The sequence below is a fragment of the Emys orbicularis genome, chromosome 12 (assembly GCF_028017835.1).
Source record: "Emys orbicularis isolate rEmyOrb1 chromosome 12, rEmyOrb1.hap1, whole genome shotgun sequence".
NCBI classification, from domain to species: domain Eukaryota; kingdom Metazoa; phylum Chordata; order Testudines; family Emydidae; genus Emys; species Emys orbicularis.
In genome coordinates this window covers 33,970,406-33,991,613 of record NC_088694.1, presented here as the reverse complement: position 1 = coordinate 33,991,613, position 21,208 = coordinate 33,970,406, and the positions used below count along the sequence as shown (strand labels likewise).

At 51.1% G+C, this 21,208-nt stretch overlaps 1 protein-coding gene across 1 annotated transcript in view; it reads left to right on the top strand.

The window, feature by feature from the left end:
* Positions 1-21,208, top strand: part of LOC135886760 (von Willebrand factor A domain-containing protein 5A-like) — a 29,055-nt gene that overhangs the window by 2,056 nt on the left and 5,791 nt on the right. Inside the window, 10 exon segments of the mRNA XM_065414542.1 lie at positions 160-364; positions 494-514; positions 3,724-3,896; positions 4,527-4,641; positions 10,913-11,085; positions 11,233-11,321; positions 18,250-18,394; positions 18,933-19,012; positions 19,686-19,800; positions 19,989-20,153. Of these exon segments, the coding sequence (XP_065270614.1) occupies positions 160-364; positions 494-514; positions 3,724-3,896; positions 4,527-4,641; positions 10,913-11,085; positions 11,233-11,321; positions 18,250-18,394; positions 18,933-19,012; positions 19,686-19,800; positions 19,989-20,153 (1,281 nt within the window).

Genomic DNA, 21,208 nt, shown 5'->3' with positions numbered 1-21,208 from the left:
GGGGGGGGGGGAATTCTGTGCCAGACATGAATTCTGCACCTACCCAGTGGTGCAGAATTCCCCCAGAAGTAACCTGTATGAGGATGTGCTGGCCGGGGGGTAGGGCAGGGGGATCTCAGGGGCCAGGGGGATCTTGGGATGACCCTGTCTCTCCAGCAGGCACAAGAGCTGTACGGGGACGCGCTGGCCGGGGGGCAGAGCTCGTTCTTGCTGCAGCAGGAGGGGACTGGGGGCGACGTTTTCAGCTGCTCCCTGGGTAACCTGCCCCCCGGGGAGGAGGCGGCGCTGACCCTGCGCTACGTCTGCGAGCTGCCGCTGGAGCCCGATGGAGCCGCCCGCTACGTTAGCCTGCCTGGTGAGACTCGTAGTCCCCAACACCCCCACTGCGCACCCTACAGTGAATGATCCCACAGCCTGTAACCCTCCGAAGTTCCCTAGCCCCTGCTACGTACCCCACAGGGAAAGACCCACATGGACCCTCATAGACCCATAGGCCAGTACTATGTGCCCCATGGTAAGCGCCACCCCAGCCCTGCAATCCCTGCCCCAGGGTAGGTGACCCCCCCCCCGGCCCTCTCCTGACCTCCCAGCATCCCCCCATGCCTCTCAATAGCATTCCCCCCATAGAATCATAGGACTGGAAGGGACCTCGCAAGGTCATCTAGTCCAGTCCCCTGCACTCGTGGCAGGATTAATTATCTAAACCATTCCTGACAGGTGTTTGTCTAATCTGCTCTTAGAAATCGCCAATGATGGAGATTCCACAACCTCTCTAGGCAATTTATTCCAGTGTTGAACCACCCAGATAGGAAGTTTTTCCTAATGTTCAACCTAAATCACCCTTGCTGCAATTTAAGTCCATTGCTTCTTGTCCTATCCTCAGAGGTTAAGAAAAACAATTTTTCTTCCTCCTCCTTGTAACAATCTTTTACATACTTGAAAACTGTTATCATGTCCCCTCTCAGTCTTCTCTTCTCCAGACTAAACAAACCCAGTGTTTTCAATCTTCCCTCATAAGTCATGTTTTCTAGAACTTTAATCATTTTTGTTGCTCTTCTCTGGACTCTCTCCAATTTGTCCACGTCCTTCCTGAAATGTGACACAATAGTCCAGTTGAGGCCTAATCAGAGCAAAGTAGAGAGGAAGAATTACTTCTCGTGTCTTGCTTACAACACTCCTGCTAATATAGCCCAGAATGATGTTCGCTTTTTTTGCAGCAGTGTTACATTGTTGACTCATATTTACCTTGTGATCCACTGTGACTCCCAGATCCCTTTCCGCAGTACTTCTTCCTAGGCAGTCATTTCCCATTCTGTATGTGTGCAACCCATTGTTCCTTCCTAAGTGGAGTACTTTGCATTTGTCCTTCAGACCATTTCTCCAGTTTGTCCAGATCATTTTGAATTTTAATCCTATCCTCCAAAGCACTTGCAACCCCTCGCGTCTTGGTGTCTTCCGCAAACTTTATAAGTGTACTCTCTATGCCATTATCTAAATCATTGATGAAGATATTGAACAGAACTGGACCCAGAACTGATCCATTTGGGACCCCACTCGTTATGCCCTTCCAGCATGACTGTGAACCACTGATAACTACTCTCTGGGAACAGTTTTCCACCCACCTTATAGTAGCTCCATCTAGGTTGCGTATCCCTAGTTTGTTTAAAAGAAGGTTATGGGAGACAGCATCAAAAGCTTTACTAAAGGCAAGATATACCACATCTACCCCTTCCCCCTATCCACAAGGCTTGTTTCCCTGTCAAAGAAAGCTATCACGTTGGTTTGACACAATTTGTTTTTGACAAATCCATGGTGACTGTTACTTATCACCTTATTATCTTCTAGGTGTTTGCAATTGATTGTGTAATTATTTGCTCCGTTATCTTTCCGGGTACAGAAGTTAAGCTGACTGGTCTGTAATTTCCCAGGTTGTCCTTATTTCTCTTTTTAAAGATAGGCACTAGATTTATCCTTTTCATCTCTCCCATCTTCCATGACTTTGCAAAGATAATTGCTAATGGCTCAGGTATCTCCTCAGTCAGCTCCTGGAGTATTCTAGGATGCATTTCATCAGGCCCTGGTGACTTGAAGACATCTAATTTGTCTAAGTAATTTTTAACTTGTTCTTTCCCTATTTTAGCCTCTTCTGATCCTACCTCATTTTCCCTGGTATTCACTATGTTAGACGTCCAATCACCACCAACCTTCTTGGTGAAAACCGAAACAAATAAGTCATTAAGAACCTCTGCCATTGCCACATTTTCTGTTATTCTTTTGCCCCCCTCACTGAGTAATGGGCCTACCTTGTCCTTCATTTTGTGCCTTGGCCTTTCTAATTTTGTCCCTACATACTTGTGTTATTTGTTTATATTCATCCTTTGTAATTAAACCTAGTTTCCACTTTTTGTAGGACTCTTTTGATTTTTAGATCACTGAAGATCTCCTGGTTACGCCAGGGTAGTCTCTTGCCATACTTCCTATCTTTCCTATGCAGTGGGATAGTTTCCTCTTGTGCCCTTAATACTGTCTCTTTGAAAAACTGCCAACTGACTCCAGTTGTTTTTCCCTTTAGACTCACTTCCCATGGGACCTTATCTGCCAACTCCCTGAGTTTCTTAAGTCTGCCTTCTTGAAATCCATTGTCTTTATTTTGCTGTTCTCCCTCCTACCATTCCTTAGAATCATGAACTCTACCATTTCATGATTACTTTCACCCAAGCTACCTTCCACTTTCAGATTCTCAACCAGTTCCTCCCTCTTTGTCAAAATCAAATATAGAACAGCCTCCCCACTAGTAGCTTTCTCCACTTTCTGAAATAAAAAATTGTCTCCAATACATTCCAATAACTTGTTGGATAATCTGTGCCCTGCTGTGTTAGTTTCCCAACAGAGAATGTCTGATGTCAAGTTGAAGTCACCCTCCACCACCAAGTCCTGTGCTTTTGATGATTTTGTTAGTTGTTAGCTGTTTAAAAAAAGCCTCATCCACCACTTCCTGGTTTGGTGGTCTGTAGTAGACCCCTACCCTGACATCACCCTTGTTTTTTACCCCTTTTATCCTTACCCAGAGACTTTCAACGAGTCTGTCTCCTATTTCCATCTCAATCTCAGTCCAGGTATGCACATTTTTAATATATAAGGCAACACCTCCGTTTTTTCCCTGCCTGTCCTTCCTGAGCAAGCTGTACCCTTCTATCCCAATATTCCAGTCATGCGTATTATCCCACCAAGTCTCTGTGATGCCAACTATGTCATAGTTGTGTTTATTTACTAGCATTACGAGTTCTTCCTGCTTATTCCCCATACTTCTCGCATTAGTATACAGACATCTGAAATACTGATTTGATTCTCTCCCCCCCCCCCCCATTCTGTCTTGTCTCTCCTTTATCTCTGCTGTAACAGCCCATTCTCCACCCAAATTCCGACCCTTCTCCCAGGTCTCCATGTTGTTGACTTACCTGTGGGCTTTGGTCACCTGCCCCCTTCAAACCTAGTTTAAAGCCCTCCTCACTAGGTTAGCCAGTCTGTAGCCAAATATGCTCTTCCCCTTCCTCCCTAGGTGGGCCCCATCTCTGCTTAGCAGTCCTTCTTCCTGGAACAGCATCCCATGCTCAAGGAAGCCAAAGCCCTCCTGGCGACACCATTTTCGCAGCCAGGCATTTGCCTCCAGGATGCATCTGTCTCTGCCTGGGCCCCATGCTCACCCTCTGTCTCTCTCTGCAGGGTGGGACGGGGAGGACGTCACCCAGGGGGTCCCGCGAGTCCCCCAGGGGGAGCTGCCCTACACCCTGAGCCTGAGCGTCACTCTGCAGTCGCCCCACGGCATCGACCACGTGCTCTCCAACTGCTCCCTCACCCCCCTGAGCTACACGGCTGGGAACCGGACCACCGCCCAGGTAAGGGCTCACCCGGACACCTGGGTCCCAGATATCCCCACTGGCAGGGCCAGTATGAGGGGGGCAGCTCTGAACAGGGGAGTGATGGGGCTCTGGGCTGAGGGGTGGATGCCAGGGGACGGGGCATGGGTCCTAGGTGGACATATACAGGGGTGGGAGCTCTGGGGCAGGGAAGGAGGTGGGTCCCAGAAGGCGCGGGGGCGGGGAAGAGGGTTGAGCGACACCAACGGATCTGGGGAATTGCCCATGTTCTCTGGGGAAAATCTCAAGGGGCTGAGACCAGCCCGTGGGGGTGAAATCCTGGACATTTGAGGGGTCCTGGTTCCCTTTGCTTTCTGGGAGTTTCCCTCTCCTTGATTTTGAATGGGAGAAAATGGGGGGGCCAGGAAAATATCACCCCCAAATTGGAAAGATTTGGCCAAACAAAGTCAGAATTTTCGCAGTGTTTTCTGCAAGAAGAGCCAAGTCCCTGTGTTGCCTTTGGGGTGTTTTTCCCTCTCTCCCTCCCTCCTAACCCGGAGTTGCTTCCTCCCCCCGGCTGCATGATGGGCACTGAGCTGGGCGCGAGAGCCAGCGGGACCCTGCCCCCCAGGAGCCATGGGGAAGTGACGGAGTCTGTCGCCCCACCAGGTGTCTCTGGCTGAGGCCCCCCCGTGGGACCGAGACGTGGAGCTGCTGGTGTATTACGCGGAGCCGCACAAACCCAGCGCGGTGCTGGAGGTCGGGTTGCCCGGAGCAGAGCCAGGTGAGGGGGGATCCTGCACCCTGCTGCCCCGGCTGGAGGGGTGGGAATGGGGGTCCATGGGCTGGGGATGTGGAGGAGGGGTGTTCTGGGTGGTGACTTGGGGTCGTGGGGCCTGGGGCAATGAGGGGGATGGTAGGGGAATGGGAGGTCCTAGGACTGATGGGGGTGCGTGCTCAGAGAGGTGCTGGGGGAATCTGGGGGCAGGGTTAAAAAGGTCGTAGAGCAGATTTTAAACTAAGAGCTGGGGGGAAGCCGACAGGTACTGAGGAGCACGTGGTTCGGACAGAGGGAGGATCTACTGATGGAGACTCTCTATGTCCTAGTATGGAGGAGAGGATGGATGATGATAAAATACAGGTAGGATCTGATGAGGAAGAGTCAAATGAAAGAAAGTCCCATTCGATTACATCACGTAATGGCAGACAGCTAAAAAGTGACAAGTTTTTAAAGTGCTTATATACCAGTGCTAGAATTCTAAATAATAAGATGGATGAACTTGGGTGACTTGTATTAAATGAGGGTATTGATATAAAAGGCATCACAGAAACTTGGTGGAATGAGGATAATCAATGGGACACAGTAATACCAGGGTACAAAATATATCAGACGGACAGAACAGGTCGTGCTGGTAGGGGAGTGGCACTATATGTGAAAGAAAGCGTTGAATCAAATGAAGTACAAATCTTAAATGAACAAAACTTTACCACAGAATCTCTATGGATAGTAATTCCATGCTTGAATAATAAGAATATAGTAGCAGAGATATACTACTGACCACCTGACCAGGATGGTGATAGTGACTGTGAAATGCTCAGGGAAAGTAGAGAAGCTATTAAAATAAAAAACTCATGTAACTTTAGCGCCCTCGTGGCCAAGATGGAGTCTGCTCTGCAGGCAGCTCTGGCCAAGAGAAGGCGCGTGCAGGAATGCTGCAGGAGAAATCCCTTCCACCCCAGGGGCACCTGTTCCAAACCCCCCAGAGTGAACGAACACACACACCCACAGGAAAAGTACAGTGGATATAAGAAAGGGAGATATTTATTTACAGAGGGATGAGAGGAGAAAAACAACAAGGGGAAATATAGGGGGAGCAGTAAAACGGGTTTGCATTCAAACCAAGGCCCCACGGACCCAGTGGTAGCACAGTCTGGAAGGGCAGACACGGAGCAATGTGTCTGCACACAGAGTTCAGGAGTCCTGAGCAAAGTTCCAGTCCAGGGGTGAGTCTTGGGTGCTCCTGGTCATCTTCGGCGCCAGTGAACTTTCCCCCAACAAACCCCTCCGGTGCCCTCTTCTGCCGCTCTCTGCAAAGCCACCCAGAGCGACCACCTCCCCACTTAACTAGCTACAGCCTCCCTCCTTGTTCCCAATGCAGAGTCACAAGCTCCAGTACTCACAGCCCCATGCAGCTCTGGGCAGCCGTGATACTGGGTCCAGCTCCGGCCTGTCCTTCTCGGGCGATTCCTCCCTGGCACAGTGCTCCTCCTGGCTCCTGTCCTGGGAGGTCCCCGATCAGCCCTGTCCTTCCCAGGCTTCAGGCAGGTTCTCTCTGCTTCACTTTTCCAGGGCCTCAGGCTGCCTCTCCCTCTCCCTGGAGCTCCAGCGCTGCCCCCTGGAGTTTCGCTCCTTTTTTCTCCCCCTCCCCCTTTGGAAAAAGATTTAAAGGGGCCATGCTCTCTAAACCCCAAAGGGGTTACACTCAGTAATAATAATGGGGGATTTCAACTATCCCCATATTGACTGGGTACATGTCGCCTCAGGACGGATTGCAGAGATAGTTTCTTTACACCTTAAATGACTAGTCCTGGTACCCACAAGAGGAGAGGCAATGCTTAGTCCTTAGTGGAGCACAAGATCTGGTCCAAGAGGTGAAAATACCTGGGCCGCTTGGTAATTTTTAGCATAATATAATTACATTTAACATCCCTGTGGCCGGGAAAACACCACAGCAGCCCACCACGGTAGCATTTAATTTCAGAAAGGGGAACTACACAAAGATGAGGAAGTTAAGCAGAAATGAAAAGGTACAGCGCCAGAAGTGAAATCCCTGCAAGCTGCATGGAAACTTTTTAAAGACACCATAAGAGAGGCTCAACTTATACGTATACCTCAAATTAAAAAACAGTGAGAACCAAAAAAGTGCCACCATGGCTAAACAACAAAGTAAAAGAAGCAGTGAGAGGCAAAAAGGCATCGTTTAAAAAGTGGAAGTTAAATCCTAGTGAGGAAAATAGAAAGGAGCATAAATTCTGGCAAGTGAAATGTAAAAATATAACTAGAAAGGCCAAAAAAGAATGTGAAGAACAGTTAGCCAAAGATTCAAAAAGTAACAGCAAAAATGTTTTTAAGTGCATCAGAACCAGGAAGCCTGTTAAACAACCAGTGGGGCCACTGGACGATTGAGGTGCTAAAGGAGCACTCAAGGAGGATAAGGACATTGTGGAGAAACTAAATGAATTTGCATTGGTCTTCACAGATGAGGATGTAAGGGAGATTCCCAAACCTGAGCCATTCTTATTAGGTGACTGATCTGAGGAATGGTCCCAGATTGAGGTGTCATTAGAGGAGGTTTTGGAACAAACTGATAAACTAAACAGTAAGAAGTGACCAGGACCAGATGGGATTCACCCAAGAGTTCTGAAGGAACTCAAATGTGAAATTGCAGGACTACTAACTATGGTCTGTAACCTATCATTTAAATCACCTTCTGTACCAGATGACTGGAGAATAGCTAATGTGACACCAATTTTTTAAAAGGGCTCCAGAGGTGAGCCCGGCAATTACAGGCCGGTAAGCCTGACTTCAGTATCGGGCAAACGGGTTGAAATGATAGTAAAGAACAGAATTGTCAGACATATAGATGAACATGATTTGTTGGGGAAGAGTCAACATGGTTTTGAGAGAGTCAACAAGCATGTGGACAAGGGTGATCGAGTGCATATAGTGTACTTGGCCTTTCAGAAAGCCTTTGACAAGGACCCTCACCAAAGGCTCTTAGGCAAGGTAAGTTGTCATGGTATAAGAGGGAAAGTCCTCTCATGGATTGGTAACTGGTTAAAAGATAGGAAACCAAGAGTAGGAATAAATGGTCAGTTTTCAGAATGGAAAGAGGTAAATAGTGGTGTCCCCCAGGGGTCTGTACTGGGACCAGTCCTATTCAACATATTCATAAATGGTCTGGAAAAAGGGGTAAACAGTGAGGTGGCAAAATTTGCAGAAAATACAAAACTACTCAAGATAGCTAAACCCAAAGCAAACTGTGAAGAGCTACAAAGGGACCTCACAAAACTGAGTGACTGGGCAACAAAGTAGCAGATGAAATTCAATGTTGATAAGTGCATAGTGATGCACACTGGTAAACGTAATCCCAACTGTACGTATAAAATGACGAGGTCTAAATTAGCTGTTGCCATTCAAGAAAGAGATCTTGGAGTCATTGTGGCTAGTTCTCTGAAAACATGACTCCTGCGGCATTCTGCACCAAAACATTACAAATTCCACGCACAGTGTTTTAAATTTCTGCAAATGTTATTTGTCAAATCAATGTGGCGGCTCCAGCATAGCATTGGGGAGCACGGGCCACTGGCTGCACAGAGGTGGGAGATCACTGTGCACCTCCCCCCAGGACACAGACTCAGCGGTGAGGCTGCACCCAACCCTGACACAGCGCAAGGACTGGGCCTGCCCCAGAAACACCCCAGGGCCCTGCCCCTCTGTGCCAGGTGCACCAGGTGTGGGGCGGGCAGGCTCAGGAAGGCAGGATCCAAGTGTGGAGGGGCTTAGTGTGGGGGGATGCAGGTGTGGGTTGAGAGGGTTCTGTGTGGGGCAGTCTGGGTGCGGGCGGCTCAGTGGGGGATCTGCAGGGGGAGGATCTGGATGCACAGGAGCTTGTTGGGAGGTTCTGGGTGCAAAGGTAATGGGACTGTGCTGGGGGGGCCAGGTGAAGGTGGTTGGGGCCCAGCAGGGCTCTGGGTGTGGGGGGTAGAGCTTGGCTCGGGGGCCTGGGTGTGGGGGGCTCAGTGGGGTGGGGATCCAGGTGCAGCTGGTTGGGGCTCAGTGGGGTTGGGATCCGAGTGCAGGTGGCTCGTTGGGGTAGCCCAGATGCAGCGGGAGTGGGGCTCACCAGGGTAGGTTCTGAGTGCGGGGGGGTGAGGCTCTGCAGGAGGGTCTGGGTATGAGGGTGTCTGGATGCATGGGGTTTGGATGGATGGGGGAGCAGCTGCCTGTACAGGGATCCCTCCCCCTGCAGCTGAGGAGCGATGGGTGCAGGAAGTGGGGGGGGGAGTTTGCAGAGCTTCCTGCAGCTGGGGGAGAAATCTGGGGGTGGGTCTGACCCGGCCCCAGTTGCCATGCCGGGGAAGAGGAAGTCCTGTCCTCCCCAGCCCAGCCGGGACTAGCAGCTGACCCCAGCCCAGGGTAGGAGCCAATAGCTGGGTCTTTCCCAGTCCCGCCCCCTGCCCCACAGTGATATACCTCTCTGCCGGCTGCCCTGGGCACCTGAAACATACGGCTGGGGAGGGTCACATGACCGCTCTTGTGGCTTCCCTTTGCTTACCTGTCAGAAAGTCATTTTTTTACAGGGAGCCAAAGAAATCTGCGCTGGACATAAATTCTGCGCATGCGCAGTGGTGCCGAATTCCCCCAGGAGTAAAACATCCACTGAAAGTGCAGCGGCAATCCAAAAAGCAAACAGAGTGTTAGGAATCATTAGGAAAGGGATAGATAATAAGACAAGAAATATTGTATCCCCTCTAGATTAGCAGTTCTCAAACTTTAGCCACCTGAGGACCCCCATTTTGATTTAAAAATTTTCGGGTAGTCCATGCCCTGCCCCTTCCTGGCCAATGGGAGCTGTGGAGCCAGCACTCGGGCGGGGGCGGTGAGCGGAGCCTCATTGGCTGCACAGGCCCCTAGGGGCCACAGGGAGCTGGCAGCCGCTTCCGGGTGGAGGAGTTGAGGGAGTGGGAAGAGTTGGTCAGCGGGACCCGCGGACACCATGGAGTTCCCTCGCAGACCCCCAGGGTCCGCGAACCCCAGTTTGAGAAACCCTGCTCTAGATGAATCCATGGTACACCCTCATATTGAATACTGTGTGCGGATGTGGTCGCCCCATCTCAAAAAAGATATATTGGAATTGGAAAAGGTTCAGAAAAGGGCAACAAAAATGATTAGAGGTATGGAACGGCTTCCGTTTGAGGAGAGATTAATAAAACTGGGACATTTCAGCTTGGAAAAGAGACGACTAAGGGGGGATATGATCGAGGTCTGTAAAATCATGACTGGTGTGGAGAAAGTAAATAAGGAAGTGTTATTTACTCCTCATAACACAAGAACCAGAGGTCACCAAATGAAACTAATAGGCAGCGGATTGAAAACAAAAGGGAGTATTTCTTCACACAGTGCCCAGTCAACCTGTGGAACTCCTTGCCAGAGGATGTTGTGGAGGCCAAGAGCTAGATAAGTTCATGGAGGATAGGTCCATCAACAGCTATTAACCAGGATGGGCAGGAGTGGTGTCCCTAGCTTCTGTTTGCCAGAAGCTGGGAATGGGCGACAGGGGATGGATCACTTGAGGATTACCTGTTCTGTTTATTCCCTCTGGGGCACCTGGCATTGGCCACTGTTGGCAGACAAGATACTGGGCTAGATGGACCTTTGGTTTGACCCAGTCTGGCTGTTCTTATGATTATGGGCGGGTGTTGAAGGAGCTGGGGATGAGGTATGTGTAGAGACTGGGGGGACCAGAGCAGAGTGTCTCGGCGGAGCTGGGGGTGGGAGGGCGGGGTGCCTGGGAGCAGGTAGACACTGGGGTGCACTGCAGGTTTGGGGACATGGGGGTGAACGGGGGATGGAAGGGCAGGCGCTGGTAATTGGGAGCAGTGTGGGATCTAGAGGAAAGAGAGGTGGGGGGAGAGACAGAGGGGTGGGGCTCTGGGGCAGATGGGGGGTGCTGAGGGCCTGGGGATGGTGGGGGATCTAGGGGGAAGGAGGGATGGGGAGAGAGATGGGGTGGGGCTCTGGGGCAGTCGGGAGGCACTGAGGGGTTGGGGATGGTGGGGATCTGTGGGGAGGGCAGAGTTGGGGGAGGGTCAGAGGAGTGGGGGTGGGGCTCTGGGGCAATCGGGGGCGGTGGGGGATGTATGGAGAGGGCAGAAGCGGGGAGGGACATGTGTGGGAGTCTGGGGCAGTCAGGGAGGCCTCGGGCTCTCGCAGACTCACAGGGCTCGACCCCATGCCGGCCCCATTTGAGGCTGGCCACATCTCCCCGCAGGCTCCCTGATGGGCGACCCGGCCGTAATGGTGACCCTGCTGCCCAGCCTGCCTGAGGCAGTGCCAGGCCACAGCTCGGCCGGGGAGTTCATCTTCCTGCTGGACCGCTCCGGCAGCATGGAGTGCTCCATGGACGGCCGAGACCGCTCCCCCCAGCGCATCGACAGCGCAAAGGTACGGCCAGGCGGGAGGCTGCACTAGATGGGCCTGTGGAGGGGAGCAGCTCAGGCTGGCTGGGCCTGAGGGGGCAGAGCCGGGTGCGGGAGCAGCCCAGGCTGGTTGTTCCCGTGGGGGTGACTCCATCTGTCTGTCCGTCCCCAGGAGACCCTGGTCCTGCTGTTGAAGAGTTTGCCCCTGGGCTGTTATTTCAACATCTACGGCTTTGGGTCTCGGTTCGAGTCCTTCTACCCGTGAGTCGGGGGGGGGGGTGTCAAGGCTGTATCCCCACTTTGAACTTTAGGGTACAAATGTAGGGGCCTGCATGAAAACTTCTAAGCTTATCTACCATCTTAGCTCTGGTCCGCTGCCACCATCTTAAGAATTCCCCCCCTGGGAAGCCTTGAGAAACCTTTCACCAATTCCCTGGTGAATACAGATCCAAACTCCTTGGATCTTAAACAAGGAGAAATTGACCCTTCCCCCCTCCTTCCTTTCACCAACTCCTGGTGAATACAGATCCAAACCCCCTTTGGATCTTAAAACAAGGAGAAATCAATCAGGTTTTTAAAAAGAAGGCTTTTAATTAAAGCAAAAGGTAAAAATCATCTCTGCAAAATCAGTATGGAAAATAACTTTACAGGGTAATCAAACTTAAAGAGCTCAGAGGAATCCCCTCTGTCTTAGGTTCAAAGTATAGCAAACAAGATAAGCACTTTAGTAAAAGGTACATTTACAAGTTGAGAAAACAAAGTAAATCTAAGACGCCTTGCCTGGCTTTTACTTACAATTTTGAAATAAGAGAGACTTGTTTAGAAAGATGGGGAGAACCTGGATTGATGTCTGGTCCCTCTCAGTCCCAAGAGCGAACAACCCCTTAAACAAAGGACACACACAAAAGCCTTTCCCCCCCCAAGATTTGAAAGTATCTTGTCCCCTTATTGGTCCTTGGGGTCAGGTGTCAGCCAGGTTACCCGAGCTTCTTAACCCTTTACAGGTAAAAGGATTTGGAGTCTCTGGCTAGGAGGGATTCCATAGCACTGTACACAGGAGAGCTGTCACCCTTCCCTTTATAGTTATGACACGCCCCCCAAATCACAGATAGTGTTGGACGTCCGGCTCCACACTGGCTGTGATTTCTTCCTGGAGCTTTAGGAGAAAACAGAGTTAATAAAACACATGTACCTTTAGACATACTACTGATTATATAAAAACTAACAATATGTTTTATTTCAAGAACAATTGTTAACCAGTTAACTCTGGGAAACTTTCCCGGGAGAGTGCATCAGCCACTTTGTTAGAAGCTCCCGAAATGTGTTGTATTTCAAAATCAAAATCTTGGAGAGCTAAACTCCACCGAAGAAGTTTTTTGTTATTTCCCTTGGCGGTATGAAGCCACTGTAGCGCAGCATGGTCTGTTTGTAGTTGGAAGCGCAGTCCCCAAACATATGGGCGTAGCTTTTCCAGCGCGTACACAATGGCGTAGCATTCCTTTTCGCTGATTGACCAGTGGCTTTCCCTCTCAGACAGTTTCTTGCTGAGAAACACGACAGGATGGAATTCTTGATCTGGTCCTTCCTGCATTAAAACTGCTCCCACGCCTCGCTCGGAAGCATCTGTGGTTACTAGGAACGGTTTGTCAAAGTCTGGGGCCCTTAGCACAGGGTCAGACATGAGTGTTGCCTTAAGCTGGTTAAAGGCCTTTTGACACTTATCAGTCCACTGAACTGCATTTGGCTGTTTCTTTCTGTTTAGGTCTGTCAGCGGGGCGGCGATTTGGCTGTAGTGTGGTACAAATCGCCTATAATATCCGGCCAAGCCTAAGAAGGATTGGACCTGTTTCTTTGACTTTGGAACCGGCCACTTTTGGCATCCACTTTGGCCTGTAGGGGATTTATAGTTCCTTGACCCACCTGGTGCCCCAGGTACGTCACTCTGTTTTGGCCTATTTGACACTTTTTAGCCTTAACAGTTAGTCCTGCGCTCGAAGACTTTTTTCAGGTGCTCCAGGTGTTCTGTCCATGAATCAGAAAAAATGGCCACATCATCGAGGTAGGCAACTGCAGATTCTCCCAATCCTGCTAGGAGACCATCTACAAGTCTTTGGAAGGTGGCGGGTGCATTTCGCAACCCGAAAGGAAGTACATTGAATTCATACACCCCTGCCTGGGTGACGAAGGCTGACCTTTCCTTAGCGGGTTCATCTAGTGGTACTTGCCAGTACCCTTTGGTTAAGTCTAAAGTAGAGATGAATTGGGCATGTCCCAATTTTTCCAATAGCTCATCTGTGCGTGGCATTGGATAGTTGTCAGGACGAGTTACAGCATTTAGCTTACGGTAGTCCACGCAAAAGCGTATTTCCCCATCTGGTTTGGGAACTAGAACCACTGGAGATACCCATGCACTGGTAGAGGGGCGGATTATACCCATCTGTAGCATGTCCTGGATCTCCCTTTGTATAGCCGCTTGGGCATGAGGTGACTCCCGGTAGGGTGGGGTTCTAATTGGGTGAGCATTACCTGTGTCAATGGAGTGGTATGCCTGTTCGGTCCGTCCTGGAGTGGCTGAGAAAATCGGTGCAAAGCTTGTGCACAGCTCCTTTATCTGCTGTCGCTGCAGACGTCCCAGGGTCGTGGAGAGGTTCACCTCTTCCACGCCACCATTCCTTTTTCCTTCATAGTAGACACCTGCAGGCCACTCCGCGTCATCAGTTTCCTGGGCTGTAAACTGGCAAACGTTTAATTCTCTAGAATAAAAGGGCTTAAGAGAATTAACATGGTATACCTTAGGCTTTATGTTGGAGGTGGGGGAGGCTATGAGATAGTTAACAGCTCCTAGGCGCTCCTGGACCGTGAATGGTCCTTCCCACGACGCTTCCATTTTATGGGCCTGGAGCGCCTTTAAGACCATGACTTGGTCTCCTACTTTGAAGGACCGTTCTCTGGAATGTTTATCATACCAGGCCTTTTGCTCTTCCTGAGCATCCTTTAGGTTTTCTTTAGCAAGGGCTAAAGAGTGTCGGAGGGTGTTTTGTAGGTTGCTTACAAAGTCTAGAATGTTAGTTCCTGGAGAAGGCGTAAACCCCTCCCATTGCTGCTTCACCAACTGTAATGGCCCCTTAACCTCGCGGCCATACACAAGTTCAAATGGTGAAAACCCTCAACTGGGATGTGGTACAGCCCTGTAGGCAAAAATCAACTGCTGCAACACTAGGTCCCAATCATTGGAGTGTTCATTTACGAATTTACATATCATGGGCCCCAAAGTTCCATTAAACCTCTCCACCAGACCATTGGTTTGATGGTGATGAGGGGTGGCAACCAAGTGATTCACCCCATGAGCTTCCCACAGGTTTTTCATGTTCCCTGCCAGGAAATTAGTTCCCGAATCTGTAAGGATGTCGGAGGGCCAACCTACCCTGGCAAAAATGTCTGCTAATGCCTGGCACACACTTTTAGCCTTGGTGTTGCTTAAGGGTACAGCTTCCGGCCATCGGGTAGCAAAATCCATGAAAGTCAGTACGTACTGCTTTCCTCTGGGTGTCTTCTTTGGGAAAGGACCCAGAATATCCACAGCTACTCGCTGAAATGGGACCTCAATTATGGGTAGTGGCTGGAGAGGGGCTTTAACCTGGTCTTGGGGCTTTCCCACTCGTTGGCACACCTTACAAGACCGGACATAATTAGCAACGTCCTTGCCCATTCCCTCCCAGTGGAAGGACTTCCCCAACCGGTCTTTGGTTCTGTTCACCCCAGAATGGCCACTGGGATGATCATGGGCTAAGCTCAAGAGTTTTACCCGATACTTAGTGGGAACTACCAGCTGTTTTTGAGGATGCCAGTCTTCCTGGTGCCCACCAGAAAGAGTCTCCTTGTATAAAAGTCCTTGTTCTACAACAAACCGGGATCGGTTAGAAGAGCTGAGAGGCGGTGGGGTGCTCCGTGCCGCCGCCCAAGCTTTTTGAAGGCTGTCATCTGCTTCCTGCTCGGCCTGGAACTGTTCCCTTGATGCTGGAGACATCAGTTCCTCCTTGGACTGTGGACTGGGGCTTGGTCCCTCTGGAAGCGATGCAGGTGCTGGGGCTTTTTCCATTGACTGTGAACCGCTGTCCGCTGGTGCACTATGTGGTATTTCAGGCTCTGGCTGAGCCTCTTGGGTAGGGTTATCTGCTGCTTCCGCCAGTTTAGGCTCGCTGGTGCCCTCTGGCATTGGAGTTGTAGACGGGGTTGCAAGCGCTGGACTCAGTGCTAGCAATGGTTCTGGTGCTGGTTGCGTTGCCAGTTCCGGTTCTGGGACTGGCTTTGGCTGGGTCTCTGGGATTGGATCCACTACGGCTGTTGCAGTCGTTGGCAGGGGATCCGGTTCCACCACCTGTGTTTGGGTCTCCGGTAACACAGACGGGGCCCTGGTGGACGGCTCAGGAACAGGGATGGGGGTGAAAGCTTGCTTAGCCTGGCTGCGGGTGACTATTCCCACCCTCTTGGCTAGCTTCACATGGTTGGCCAAGTCTTCCCCCAGCAGCATGGGAATGGGATAATTGTCATAGACTGCAAAAGTCCACATTCCTGACCAGCCCTTGTACTGGACATGCAACTGGGCTGTAGGCAAGGTTACAGACTGTGACACGAAGGGTTGAATTGTCACTGTAGCCTCAGGGTTGATGAGTTTGGGGTCCACTAGGGATTGGTGGATAGTTGACACTTGTGCCCCAGTGTCCCTCCAAGCGATAACCTTCTTTCCGCCCACTCTCAAGGTTTCCCTTCACTCCGAGGGTATGAGAGAGGCATCTGGGTCTGGGTTTCTTTGGTGTGATTGGGGTGTAATGAACTGTAATCGGTTGGGGTTCTTGGGGCAGTGAGCCTTTATATGCCCCAGTTCATTACATTTAAAACATCGCCCTGCTAAGGTATCACCGGGGCGATGTTGGTTGATGGAGACTGGTGTGGTGGGGTGAGAAGGCGTCTGGGGTTTCCCTTGGGATGTGGGTGGGGCCTTGGGTTGGCCCCGGTGATAAGGTTTTGTTTTGGCTTGCCCCTTCTGATATTCGCTCCAACTGCTACTAGCTTTTTTCTTTTCTGTCACCTCCACCCATTTGGCTCCAATCTCCCCTGCCTCGGTTACAGTTTTGGGCTTCCCATCTAGGATGTACCTTTCTATTTCCTCAGGAACACCCTCTAAAAACTGCTCCATTTTTACTAGGGAAAGCAGATCTTCCAGAGATTTACCATTTGCTCCTGATACCCAGGCATCACAATTTTTGTCAATGTGGTAGGCATGCCGGGTAAATGACACATCTGGTTTCCACCTTAGGGCTCTGAACCGCCGACGGGCATGCTCGGGTGTTAGCCCCATTCTGAGTCTGGCCTTGTTTTTAAAAAGTTCATAACTGTTCATGTGTTCCTTAGGCATTTCAGCCGCCACTTCTGCTAAGGGTCCACTGAGCTGCGGCCTCAGCTCTACCATGTACTGGGTTGGAGGGATGTCGTATCCAAGGCAGGCCCTTTCAAAATTTTCTAAGAAGGCCTCAGTATCATCGCCTGCCTTGTAGGTGGGGAATTTCCTGGGATGGGAAGTGGTACCTGGAGAGGAGTTGCTAGGATGGTCTGATGCATCCTGCTTAGCACTTGCTACTTCCAGTTCATGCTTCCTTTCTTTTTCTCTCGCCTCCTCTTTGGCTTTTTCCAGCTCCATCTCTCTCTTGTGGGCCTCCTCTTTGGCTTTCTCTTTGGCTTTCTCTTCTCTTTCATGGGCCTCCTCTTTGGCTTTTTCCAGCTCCATTTCTCTCTTGTGGGCCTCCTCTTTGGCTTCTTTCTCGAGTTTTTTAATTTGAAGCAGTCTCTGATGTTTTTTCTCATTTTCTTCTGCTTCTAGTCTGGCCAGTTCTAGTTTGTTAGCTGCTTCACTGGTAGTCATTTTCCTGCTTTCCTGTGCTGGGCCACACCCCTCTGCAGTTGACTGAAACTGGGATGTACTCAGCTCTGGCTGCTGCTGAGTTAACAGAGACTTTCTAACTAGCTACTCACGAGGATGTAAAAAGAAAAACAAAACAAAAACAATTCAGCTTGTAAATTCCTTTTACCAGTCGTTTGCTCATTAATTGAACCCTTCTCTTAACAAAGGACCTTGTTAAAAAAAACGTAACACCTCTGCCTTCAGGCAAGGAGAGATAAGATATGCATCTACCTTCAGCTCTGCTTTCCAAGCAGCTAGAAGGAAAAAAAAATCTTACTGGCTTTTGGGTTTAAAACGATCCCACCGCTGTGCCACCATGTCAAGGCTGTATCCCCACTTTGAACTTTAGGGTACAAATGTAGGGGCCTGCATGAAAACTTCTAAGCTTATCTACCAGCTTAGCTCTGGTCCGCTGCCACCATCTTAAGAATTCCCTCCCTGGGAAGCCTTGAGAAACCTTTCACCAATTCCCTGGTGAATACAGATCCAAACTCCTTGGATCTTAAACAAGGAGAAATTGACCCTTCCCCCCTCCTTCCTTTCACCAACTCCTGGTGAATACAGATCCAAACCCCCTTTGGATCTTAAAACAAGGAGAAATCAATCAGGTTTTTAAAAAGAAGGCTTTTAATTAAAGCAAAAGGTAAAAATCATCTCTGCAAAATCAGTATGGAAAATAACTTTACAGGGTAATCAAACTTAAAGAGCTCAGAGGAATCCCCTCTGTCTTAGGTTCAAAGTATAGCAAACAAGATAAGCACTTTAGTAAAAGGTACATTTACAAGTTGAGAAAACAAAGTAAATCTAAGACGCCTTGCCTGGCTTTTACTTACAATTTTGAAATAAGAGAGACTTGTTTAGAAAGATGGGGAGAACCTGGATTGATGTCTGGTCCCTCTCAGTCCCAAGAGCGAACAACCCCTTAAACAAAGGACACACACAAAAGCCTTTCCCCCCCCAAGATTTGAAAGTATCTTGTCCCCTTATTGGTCCTTGGGGTCAGGTGTCAGCCAGGTTACCCGAGCTTCTTAACCCTTTACAGGTAAAAGGATTTGGAGTCTCTGGCTAGGAGGGATTCCATAGCACTGTACACAGGAGAGCTGTCACCCTTCCCTTTATAGTTATGACAGGGGGGCATGTTGCTGGCTGGGTTAGGGATCAGGGCAGGCTGGGGTCGGGGTGTCTGTGGGTTGGGAGCAGGGCTAGCTGGGGTCGGGATGTCCCCTACAGGCAGAGCGTGGGATACACCCAACAGACCATGGCCGAGTCCCTGCAGCGCGTCCAGCAGCTCCAGGCTGACCTGGGGGGCACCGAGATCTTGGCGCCGCTACGAGTCATTTACCGCAGCCCCTGCCGGGACGGGCACCCGCGCCAGGTACCAGGGGCAGCCGCAGGGCGTCCCGGGGGCTCTGAGAGGGGCTGGGGCTGGGGGGAGCTGACAGGGGCTTAGGGTGGGGGCTCAGAGTAGGACTGGGGCTGACGGGGGCCAGTGCCCCTCGGGGTGGGAGCAGGTCATGGTAGGCAGGAGCTGGGGGGGTACCCCTGTGTAGAGCTGGGGGGCAGTGCTGGGTGCTGCACCCAGCTCTGGAGGGTGCCCTGCAGCCGGGGGGCAGGTAGAGCACGTCATGGAGAGCAGGAGGGAGCTCCCGGAAAGATGCCCACAGCAGTCGGGTGGGTTAGTGTCTCCAGGGGCCAGGGAAGAGGTGACAGTTGGGGTCACCGTTAGAGTCAGGGACCCTGCGGAGGCCTCTGGGAGGGAGGGAGGAGTGCCGGGGGGGTCTCATGGGGTGGGGGTCTCTGGGTTGGGGGTCAGTGGGGCAGGCTCTCTGGGGGCTGCCCCCATTCCCAGGGGGAGGGGGTGTCTCCAGGGGGATTTGGGGTCCCCGGCTCTGACAGCGTCTCTCCCCCGCCAGCTGTTCGTGTTCACAGACGGGGAAGTGGAGAACACCCAGGATGTCATTGCTGAGGTGCAGCGTCACCGGGGGGCCCACAGGTAACAGGTCTCCTACCCCCCCCAGCATCCCTCCCACCCTGCCCCCCAGCCCTGCCCCCCAGCGACTCCCCACCCTGCACCCTACCAGCCCCCCAACCCTGCTGTCACGGTGTGCAGAGTGGCTCCCAGCTGAGAGTGCCAACCTCAGGTCAGACTGTCGGAAGCCAGGGCAGACGCCCCAACCCCCAACCTGGGGGTGTTCCCTAGAATTCGGTTTCCCCAGCCAAGACCAGGCGTGCACGCCCGGATCACTGGGACAGTCTCACCACGGACAGTCCCCGTGGGCGCTCCAGCCAAACTGACCACCCGGACAGACTGGATGGAACGAGATTGGGCGCATAAACCCAAAGTCACCGGGTTCTCCGGGCGCTGAGCCCACGGACGGGACACTCCAGAGCTTGCCTGTGAACTAACCGCGGGTGTGTGAGCTCGGAGAAGGGAACAGCTAGTGAGAGGTTAGCGCAGTGAACCACAGAGCAGGTGAGTCCGTTTGTGGGTTCAGAGAATGGCAGAGACGTGGGATCTGCATTCTCGGGGTGCCCCAGAATGGCTTTGGGGACCTCGGGCTGCATGCGGTCTTGGCCCATGATGAACTCAGCGCTGCCCCCTGCCCCCCGAGCTCTGCCCCTTCCCATCCTGTCTCTGATTCCCCCTGGACTCTGTCCCCCTGCAGGTGCTTCTCCTTCGGCATCGGGGAAGGGGCCTCCACGGCTCTGGTCAAAGGCATTGCCCGGGCAGCAGGGGGCAGCGCTGAGTTCATCACGGGCCAAGACCGAATGCAGCCCAAGGTGAGAACCCAGGAGTCCGGGCTCCCCCACTCTAACTCACCAGACCTCACTCTCCTCCCAGAGCTGGGAGAGAACCCAGGCGTCTGGGCTCCCAGCCCCCTGCTCTAACCCACCAGTTCCCACTCCCCTTCCAGACCGGGGATAGGACCCTGGTGTCCTGGCCCCACTCGTGTCGGTCTCTCCCCCAGGCGCTACAGTCTCTGAAGCGGGCCCTGTAGCCGGCCGTGACCGGGATCTTGCTGAGCTGGGATCTGCCCCGTGGGATGGAGGCGGCGCTGCTGGGCCGGGGCCCTGAGGTGATCTTCCCTGGGCAGCGGTGCCTCATCTACGCCCAGCTCCGCGGGCAGCCCCAGGTGAGAGAGTGAGGCCCCCGCCCCAGGATGCCCCCAGGGCTTGGAGTCAGTGACTGATCCGGGAACCCCCCAGTCCCCTCCTGTATGGTAGCTCTGAAAGAAGCAGTTGTTACGTTGTGCAGTCTATATGGTTTTATAAAAACTTGATAATAAGTCAATATAATGTAACTGGGATAGTTTTAGAGAAAATACGGTAATAAGTAAATGTAACGTAACTGGGATATGCTTCATGCAAAAGGTCTCTTGTAAGGTATCATTACAAAGCTTATAATCTACTGAGTATGATCATCTGATTTGTATAAATGTACCACTCTTGTATCTAAAACTAGAAATATAAAATGTAACTCTGAGGGCCTATTGTAATTATGTAAAGTGTGGGCCATTAATGATGGTTTGGAATCTTGATGACTCCCATTAACCAGGACCATTGTCTGCCGATGGCTGTTTACCTGTGAGTCTCCCTGTATATGTGTGTGCTGGCAAGTGAGTAATGAAGTCTTGCAGTGACATGTGATCATGTCACCTGAACTGGAATCCATCTTTAACCTGGTGCTTTTCCAGTGAGGGGGGGTGGAAACCCAGAGGGACAAAGGGTTCCCGCCTTATGCAAAAGATATATAAAGGGGTGGAACAGAAGAGAGAGAGAGAGAGGAGCCATCATGGAGAATCCCCTAGCTAACACCTAAGCTGGAACAAGAGCTGTACCAGGGGAAAGAATTGTGCCCAGGCCTGGAAGGTGTCCAGTCTGAGAAAAACTTACTGAAGCATCTCTGAGGGTGAGATTATCTGTATTTAGTTTGATTAGACATAGATTTGCGCATTTTATTTTATTTTGCTTGGTGACTTACTTTGTTCTGTCTGTTACTACTTGGAACCACTTAAATCCTACTGTCTGTATTTAATAAAATCACTTTTTATTTAGTAATTTACTCAGAGTATGTATTAATACCTGGGGGAGCAAACAGCTGTGCATATCTCTCTATCAGTGTTATAGAGGGCGAACAATTTATGAGTTTGCCCTGCATAAACTTTATGCAGGGTAAAACGGATTTATC